The 9,706-nt window shown below is 37.8% G+C and overlaps 1 protein-coding gene across 1 annotated transcript; it reads right to left on the bottom strand.

Annotated features, from left to right (window-relative positions):
- Window positions 1-3,783: 3,783 nt before the first annotated feature.
- LOC113017300 (alpha-2,8-sialyltransferase 8F-like) lies at window positions 3,784-9,122 on the bottom strand. Its single transcript, XM_026160469.1, is given in 5 exon segments — window positions 3,784-4,835; window positions 4,915-5,007; window positions 5,089-5,201; window positions 7,368-7,509; window positions 9,103-9,122. Coding segments are annotated over 5 exon segments (846 nt in total). The 3' UTR covers window positions 3,784-4,357.
- Between the last annotated feature and the right edge of the window lie 584 nt (window positions 9,123-9,706).

The raw sequence follows: 9,706 nt of genomic DNA, 5'->3' as shown, positions 1-9,706 counted from the left end.
CCAGCAGCTCTCAGTTCTTTAAAGATGACTTTGTGTCTCTGAGCTGTGAGGAGGACGACAGCTCTGCTGGATGGACTCTGAGGAGAAACACAAACACGGAAAACAGGACTCTGTGTGGGGTCGACTGGGGAAAAAAAGAATAGTTCTTCCTGGAAAATCACTGATCTCTTTACATGGGACAGTGGAGTTTACTGGTGTGAGTCCAATCAGAGTACCATCAGTAACATGGTTAACCTGACAGTCGCTGGTAAGCTGAGTGTGTGGAGTTAGTGTTGATGAAGCTGTGTGTAAATGGATGAAATGCTGTAGTTTGTCTCTGTGTTGAGGTGGATCAGTGATCCTGCAGAGTCCTGTCCTCCCTGTGATGGAGGGAGATGACGTCACTCTGCTCTGTAAAACAAAGACCACTCCCCCCAACCTCACAGCTGCTTTCTTCAAAGATGGCGTCTTCATCAGAAAAGAGCCAATGACCATCCAGCATGTTTCCAGGTCTGATGAAGGCCTCTACAAGTGTGACATCAGCGGTCATGGAGAGTCTCCATCCAGCTGGATCACTATCACAGGTGACACACTCACCTGTCTGTGTTTCTGCAGGTTTCAATGTTCACAATGTGACGACAACTTCATGACTGTGTTTGCTTTGTTTTAGACAAACCCACCACCACACCTCCACCTACATCCACACCTCCTCCTGGTTGCACCTCTTGTGATACATCACTCTCCCCGCCTGTTGTCTCTGTGTTGTCATTCTTTTTAACAGTCTGTGTTGCAGCTCTACTCATTTCAATAATTCTGTTGATAAAACTTTGTGATGTTAGAAAACCTGAAGGTGACACTCGGACCTCTGGATTTGTCTCAGGTTTGGTTTTTTCAGAACTATGTACAAGTATATCAATGACTTTAAACGTGTCATCAAAACTTGCACAGCGTCATACTGCTGTTCCTTTTGGTTTCGCTTCAGCTAATCAAGTGGAAGCTATAGAAGACAATCCAATCAGTGACGTCTTATGTGACATCGGACAGAGCAGAGGTGGTGTTCATGTTCTTTGTTTCTACTAATGAACAAATAAATGAATAAAAAATGATTATCTGCTCTTCTTCCCTTTTCTGGGAGGCAGTGGGGAGGTAGAGCGTACAGACCGATCCAGCGGGGAGGTGTGGGAAGCCAGATCAGGCGCCCCCCTTCTGGCTCTCCTCTCTGCTCTCTCCTATCTTGTCCCTTTTGTCTTGCTTCTCTCTATCACCTTTTCTATCCCTTTAAAGAAGTGAAGCTCCATAAATGCTAAAGAGTTAAGCATTATTTCTCAGTTGCAGTGAATAGATGAACTGTAGGAAACTAAACAGAAGAAAGAAGAAAAGAAATAACAATTTAACATAAACCACAGACACTCCAGGGCCTGATCAACCCTGGCAGGGCCTCCTTGACGAGGGTGTCTAGTGATAATGGCCGAAACACCCGATGAATCCAAGGTCCAGTACTGACGCTGTGTCCCAAATCATAAATATGATAATCTAGATCAGAAATCTAATCCCCCTAAAAATGGCAGATTAGCCTTAAAGATGGAAAGTTGAGGCACACAACGATGTCTCTGGGCTGCCTTTCCTCATAACAGGCATCCCTCAAGATTCTCGCCATTTAAAGCAATGCATTATCAGGGACTACAACATCTAGTCCTTTTATTGAATCAAATAAATAAATCACTCAAATAAACAAATAGCTTATCCTTCAGCTACCTTTTGACCGCCAATTGACCTTTGACCTTTCTGTTTACATCATTCTCCTTGTGTCTGTGTGGGTTTTCTCTGGGCGCTCCAGCTTAGTCCCACTGCCTAAGACAAACGAGTGAAGTTATTTGGTGATTCTCAAGTGATTGTGATTGAGTGTGGATAGTTTGTCTTGCTACAGTGTTTCCATCAGAGCCAGATGCCATCTCCCCCCTAAAAGATGTAGTCCACCAGTCCAACCACTGCAGTCCAGCTGAGGGTCTCGAATCCGTCCACCCAACACCCCAGATAACAATTACTTGTATAACCGATTAGTAGATATCTTCTGTTCTTTACATGGAGTTACAGTCACACAACTTTTGTGAGACAAGAAAATCAATTCAACAGTGAAAAAGATTTTTATTAAAAAAAAAAAGAAAAAAGACTAAAACAAAAAGCAATAATAATAATTGTCTTTATCACCACTGCAATTATCTGGTTTCTCTGCAGGATCAGTTAGCTTTGGTCTCATTTCTTTGTTCTTATTTGTGTGGTTCTGTGGGTTTTACAAAGATTTCTGATCAAAATTTGAGGCGTTGTGGCAAACCCGTGCGCACTTCTCTTTACTTTAACCAGACTGTAAACAGCATGAACATCATTCAGAAGGTCGACAGTGCACAGAATATATTTAGAACAAACTGTACGTGTCTATTTGTACATTTTGATTCAAGGAAATTGAATTTATGAGACTTTACTTCAGTTGTTTTTCAAACTAAGCATGCCACCATAGTATTATATCTTTCGAATTATGCAGCTGCACACATTCATCTTAGCGTGTTTTTCAGTGTTTGTGGACACAGGGTATAGATTTTCTTTTAAACTTCTATGGCTGATTGCTTTGCTACTACATTGTTCTTCAGTTTATTGCTATTATGTCAGTTTTACCAAAGAAAAAGAAGTAAATATTACATATATTGTGAGGATAAATGTTCAAACAGGTCATGTTTTTGATGCAGTTGTAAGTGCCGTGTTTGATTGTGATATTTGCCTGTAAGTTGCACAAATGCGAGTCATTATGTTGCTGTGTATAATTAAATGACAATGAAAAACAAATGTAATGCGTATTATTAACAAAATTCATGTGAAGCAGCAAAGTTAATAAATTCATATATAAAGTGTTTTTTTCACTGACTTAATTTCATGGATACAAATACAAAACAAATTCATTGTTCAGGGTAAAGTACTACTTTAATAGATAGAAATCAGGTTTTTATCATATATATTAATTCTTTAGACAAATTTTAAACTGCATTTTTGTACATAGTTTCCATAAAGACAATGATGAATCTGTGCCTGTCATAAAAACTGACAACAAATGGATCAGAGCCACATCTGTATGTTTTAAAGAACAATCTAGTGAAAGCTAGCTTGCTGTGACAGTTGACTCTTTAGCTGCATCGTAACAAATGCAATGTACTGCAGGCTCACAGGTAAACAATTCTATCAGTACTTTCAAAGTCTTAAAACTGTAAATCTTATGTGGATTTAGAATTGATAAGTTGACTGTGTTGTGCCCCCTGGTCTGACAGGTGGCTGGGAGGTGTGCAATCCTAGATCCTGCAGCTGTGCATTAAAATAAAGAGGCACAGATCATGAGCTTGTTTACAGTTTCAACTGCAGGATTTATTCTGCAGATTTGCCTCCAAAGAGGGTTTACGTTCCTCCTGAGCATTAGGCGCCATCTAGTGGTATCTTTAAGTAATGCCACAGAACATGTAAAGATAACCGTGATTCAGCAAATATAATAAGACATAATAAGCACAAAAAATATAACGGGGGTGTCCATTTTTTTTTACCTTGTTTGAAGACATGAACTGAACTTAAATCCCCATAAGTTATGAATGCTCTTCTATTCTATTCTATTCTATTCAATTGTATTTATATAGCGCCAAATCACAACAACAGCCACCTCAAGGCGCTTTATATTGTACAGTATATCCTATAATAATACATATGGTGAAAAACCCAACAATCATATGACCCCTTATGAGCAGCACTTTGGCAACAGTGGGAAGGAAAAACTCCCTTTTAACAGGAAGAAACCTCCAGCAGAACCAGGCTCAGGGACGGGCGTCCGTCTGCTGCGATCTCCTGCTTCTTATCCCTTAACTTTTTAACTATTAGTTTAACTCATATTTCTGGCTTAAACACACATTTTTAACCTTTTACAAATGCTTGAAAGTGTTTATGTTTGAAAGTGTCAACAGTCAGTGCTGCAGAGAATTGTCTTTGTTGCAGAACCAAAAGTGACCACTAGCAGAGTAATATAAAGGTTGTAACAGAAGTAGTGGCTTAAAAGCAAATGGTGATTTCTCAATTTCTATCTAAAGTCTCTATTTTCTTGTAGCGTATTGTACCCTCCTAACGAGGAGTGTATCAACTTTATCATGACCATGCACTGCAAATGTTGTTAAAAAGAAACTTTAGCAAAAAAAACTTATTTCTAACACATGAAATGGAACAATAATTAAAAGAAAGACTGTTGAAATAATAAGTAGTGTACATCTCTCTAATACATTTGGATTTGAGTGCAAATGTCTTGGTCTCTCAGTTGGATACTTGAACATATTCTTTTGTTATTGCAAAATTCAAACTAGACCTGATCTGATTTACAGTCTCCAAGGTAAAGCTTGAGCACGCCCTCATTATGCAGCTCCACCAAGTGGGAAAACTAATTTGGCATTGCATGGACTTTCCTATTATAGGGTACATTATTATAGTAGTGGTTAGTCAGGGGTAAGAGTTTATCTGGGTGATTACTAAATGGCCAGAATCCATACAAATGCACCGTTTCGCAAAATTCCAGTGCCAGGCTAGTCATATATAATCCAGTGCTAGGTCGATATTCCTTTAACCCCAGAGATTCCCAGAATTTGACCAGTCTTTCGAGATACCTAGGGTTTATGAAGATTGGTTGGATAGGGATATCCATGTCCTCAATGGCATACACAGCCCGCTCACACACTGGACGAGTAAAACCAAAGGAGAAGCAAGGAAAGAGAAGCAGGGAGTTGCCATACTGTTGGAGACTGTCTGCAAACGCCCCACGACGTCCCGTCAGTGACCCATACCTGCAAATTAACGCATGACTTAAAGCAACAAGACATAAACTAACAAGTCAGTTCAATGTCGGGTTCATTAATTGCTCACTTTTGCATGAAGATGCTTGGGTTTGCTGTCACAAGGTTAGTCTTCTTGCCGACATCATTGTGAAATTCATTTTCCAGAGGAGGAAGGTTGCACCTGAAATAACATGAAATATTACTTTCAGAGAGAAGAGTCCTCATCACGATTTCCATTCCTTACAGTGAACATCTTTCTCACCTAATAACAAAATCAGCTGAATCAATCATTTTTCCACAGCCGCTGTTTGTTAGAATCCCACCGCTCCCAACAATTGAACAAGTGTCCCATCTCTTTTTTGAGAAAGGATTCTCCTGGAAGTGACATCAGCAGATTATAAATAACAAAGAGCAACATTTACAGTGCTTGTAACATACAGTGTGTGAAAGACAACTACTCATTGTATTTAGGAACTGATGTGATTTAATCCCTTAAGGATGATGACTCATCTGTTCAAATCTGCATATTCACTGTGAATCCACTGTTTGTTCATTTTATCTTGTGCTTGTATTTTATTGTTCTCATTCTGCCATTGTTTTACTAAGTGTTTTATCCTATTGTAAAGTGTCCTTGGGTGACTTGAATGGTGCTCATAAATAAAATTTATTATTATTATTATTATTATTATTATTATGACAAAACGTAGTCAAGTCATGTTTGAAAATTTGAAGAACAGAGGCATGAAACATGTGTAACACTTCTGGAGTCGTTACAGTATACTAGGACCAGTTAGGTTCGACTACTAGAGCAGAAATGAGTGTAGCATGTAATAAAGACCACAGACCAGTAAATACGTTTAAATTGCCGGATTATTATTTTGTGAAGACAGAGAATAGAGTTATAGACACATTATATAACACATCCAACATCACACATTTAAGGAAAACAAGATATTTTCTTTCCCCTTTTTGTTCAGTATGTTCTGTTAGTTCATCGTATTTATCTCAAAACCTTTTATTTGGCTTTAGAAGGATGTTATTTTCAACCTAGGTTATTGTCTTATTTATTTCAAGTTCTAAGTTCAAGTTTATCCTTCAATCCATTTGAGTTAACAATGTGTTATTTTAAATCAAGTTCAGTTCTTTAAGCCCAAGATTTAATTTAATCTTGGTCTTGGTTCACCTTTAAATTTCAACCAGTTCTTATTTTGTTTTAACCCAACAAAATTATTTACATTTCCATTAACACTATTACAGCATTAAAATGTAAGGTTGACCAAAATAATTTACAGAAACATGTAAAAACTGAAAACAATTCAGCAAAAGGCTGAATGAATCCCTTAAACAAACAAACAAACAAAAGAAAGTTTTCTTTGTGTCCTTTAACTATTAATCCTGGAATTACTCCAAATGATTATCCAGTGCTTTGAAAAGTCCGCTGTTCTTTTGCAGAGTTCTATGGATTAATCCTACCGGTTTTTGTTTTTTTTTTAGCGAAAGAGCTCAACGTCCAGCAGGGGGCGTTTCCCTTTTCCTGCTCGGTATAGTTCAATGGGTCCGTGGGTGGCTCGCCATCTTGTTTCTCGCTCAGCGGATCAAACTCCCGATTCTAGCTCAGCATTTCCCGATCCAAACCTTAATGGCCTACCATAACAACAAAATAAAGTGCATAAACATTCGAAAATAAAATACGAGTAGCCCTTAAATAACAGTAAAAGTCTGTTTTTTCCAGCTTATTTAGCCGTAAATGAGGTGACGCCAATATGGCGCGCTGAAACACCGTCAAAGGCCTTTGAAGTACAGTCTGTGTGTCGCTTAAGCACGAATCCACCGTTTCTAACAAAAAACAACATAAATCTGCTACCTTGGCTCTCCATTTGCATGAAATGAGCAATATAATACAACAAAACATTTCTTGCATGAAATAAAAGACAATTTCTGAACTCACCAAGTCCCGTTCGGTTATGTTTACAACGCCACCAAGGCAAGGACAGGTCGGAAAAACAAAAATACATTCTCCAGAGTACAAAAATGGCTTCAAGTAGATTTCTGGCTTATTTTTACTATTTTTTCACTCATTTAAGCAGCAGCTCTGCAATGACTGTCTGCATTTCTCCCTCTCCAGCATCAAAAAGAAGAAACAACCTGATTGGGTGTGGCTATCACAGGAGTCACGCTGCAGCGTGCCCTTTCACAATAAGAGTCTCAACACATTTTTTAGACATTTTACCTGAATTAATATAAAACACCATGAATTAGCAAGTTCTGTACCCTTTTAACATGTTTTTAAACACAAATGAAATCCTATAACGAGAATTATATCATTGCTGATGTTTTTAATGAAATTTCTAACCATTATGCTCTATTTATTGACTATTTATCACCTGTAATATTTTTCTTATGACTGTTTTTACTAACAGGCTTTTATTTATTGATAGCTGTGTTAACCAGGGTTACACATGCAGCAAATTTTGTCTTCATATTAGTTCATTCATAAACAACAAATTACAAGACCGGTTCCTGTATTTAGGAATAATATACTTTTATAAAGATTTTGAAAAGCTCCGGGGTCACAGAGATGACACTCCTGTCCTTGTCACAAACAATCTTAGATCCCACTGGAGTGTTTTCCTGAGTGACAATGCCATTGTTGGATCCATTGCAATTGATGCTCAGCTGTAATCTTGATAAATTAAAAACAAATGAAAAACAAATAAAAGAAAGCATAAAAAGCGTAAAATTAGTTTTAGATGTAGATTAGTTTTAAATTTTAGATTTGCAAGACAGTAAAAACTTAAGGCGTGGAAAAATCAGAGACAGATAAAGTTCACAACAGTCCATAACAGTAATTTTATGAGAAACCAAACGCAGACAAAAGGAGACAAAACTGAGATTAAGTCAGAGTATTTTTTATTAAGGCATATTTACAAAACTAGGAAAAACAAAGATAACAAAACTAAACTGAGGAACATTTAAATTAGGTATTTAAATAAATAAACAAACCCCTGAAGGGTAGTGACAGGGGATTTCTAAAAATCAGCCTGTAATTCTTCAGTTAAGACACCTGAGTTAGAAAACATAAAGACTGCAGTCGTTTTTTACACGCGTGGGCAACAACGAACGCACCTTGCGAACTGCGAACTGCTGCCTGCGTACTTTTATTTTATACATGTCTGTGTGTGTGTGTGTGTGTGTGTGTGTGTGTGTGTGTGTGTGTGTGTGTGTGTGTGTGTGTGTGTGTGTAAAAATAACAACGTCACTCAGAATCAACAGGTTCTTCCCCTTTTAAGATAAGATAAGATAAGATATAATAAGATAAGACTTTATTGATCCCACAACGGGTAAATTTTTGCGTCACCTCAGCTCAGGTACAGATATATGAAGGAAATACAAAAATACAATTAAGTACAATCAATGAAAAAAAGTAAGATAATACTTTTCTTCATCTGCATGTTCTCGGAAAGAGCTGCGGTTTGTCTTCTCTACATCTAACTGTTCTCTGAAAACAGGAAGTGATTTAGTAGCTGAATAAGTTCATCACAACGTTATTAGGTGAAAAGTCACATAGACATATAGATTGCTGAGTAAACAGAAAAAAAGCACATTTCATGAAGCTGATCAAATTATATAAAAACAAAAATCTCTTGACAGGTAGGAAGAAACCTTGGTATATCGTTGAAACAAGAAAACACGAGGAGGTAGTCACTGGAGGAAAACTGGAGGAACACAGGAGGAAATGAAGCTGAAAATATTTTTCAACTTATCTTTGCTAACAGCATGACTCAGATATTCTAGGATCTGTATATAATAGTTCCAGCCAATTCAAGAAGTCAAGACAGATTCCTTAAATTTAGGCAGTCCTTCAAAGTAGCAAATGATCCTAATGTCTCTGATCAGGGTAAACAAATGATGCCCTCTGGAAAGTGAGAGCTCTCTTAAATGTGACAAGACGGACTCAGTCTGCCGAGACCATGGAAGAATGACTGTCTTCATACATCTGTACCAAATCACAACTTCAGAGTGGTCTGTTCATCTGGATGTAGCGCTTTCAGTGGGAGAAATGCTTCGTCATTCATACAAGTGGCTTCTTCTGTCTCAGCTGACTGCAGGTTGTCCCGTTTTCATTGTTCATTCAGTGGTGCTAGTTTCAGTCATTGTGCAAATGTGCTGTTTATAGATTGGGGAAACCTGCAGTCAGCTGAGACTCAAGGAGTCGCTTGGATGAGTGACGAAACATTTCTTCCAATGAAAACACTACGTGAACAGAATTACTTACCTGGATGACTGAGCATGCATCAAGACATATTACATATCACTTCTTATCCTTAATGAATGTTGCGTGTTCTCATTTTGCCCTTGCTCAAGCTTCCCAGAAGCTGGTTTTTCCTCCTCTGAGCATTCACGTTCCTGCTCTACTTTCTGGCCCTCCTCTACCTCATCTCTGCTTCCTCTAAAGAGGGCTTGTTCAGATTAAATAGAACAAGAAACCAAAACATTAAAATATGTTAAAAACACGCATAGTAGTTTGGACCCGGAAGCAGAGTTCATACGTCGTCAATTAAAGGTTGGGTATCCCACCTGCTGTGAATGTTTTAATGCCGTACAGTTATTATTAACATCGCTTGTTACATCCTGTTTATGACAGTTAAAATAAATAACATTCATATAAGAGATAAAATTGTCTTGTGTAAACTGTATGTGGTATTAAATAGGCCTATACAAGTGTACTTTAATATCGGTCATAAGGGTGTTACTTTAAGAGACATATATTTTATGAGGTGCTCTGAGGAGCTTGGAAAGGAAAGCGTCTGGACTTCTTTAAGTTGCTTGAAGACGTTTCACCTGTCATCCGAGAAGCTTCTTTAATTTAAGTTCAAATG

The sequence above is a fragment of the Astatotilapia calliptera genome, unplaced genomic scaffold (genome assembly GCF_900246225.1).
Source record: "Astatotilapia calliptera unplaced genomic scaffold, fAstCal1.2 U_scaffold_1, whole genome shotgun sequence".
Lineage (NCBI taxonomy): Eukaryota > Metazoa > Chordata > Actinopteri > Cichliformes > Cichlidae > Astatotilapia > Astatotilapia calliptera.
The sequence above is the reverse complement of the archived record's forward strand: the minus strand, read 5'-3'. Positions and strand labels throughout refer to the sequence as shown.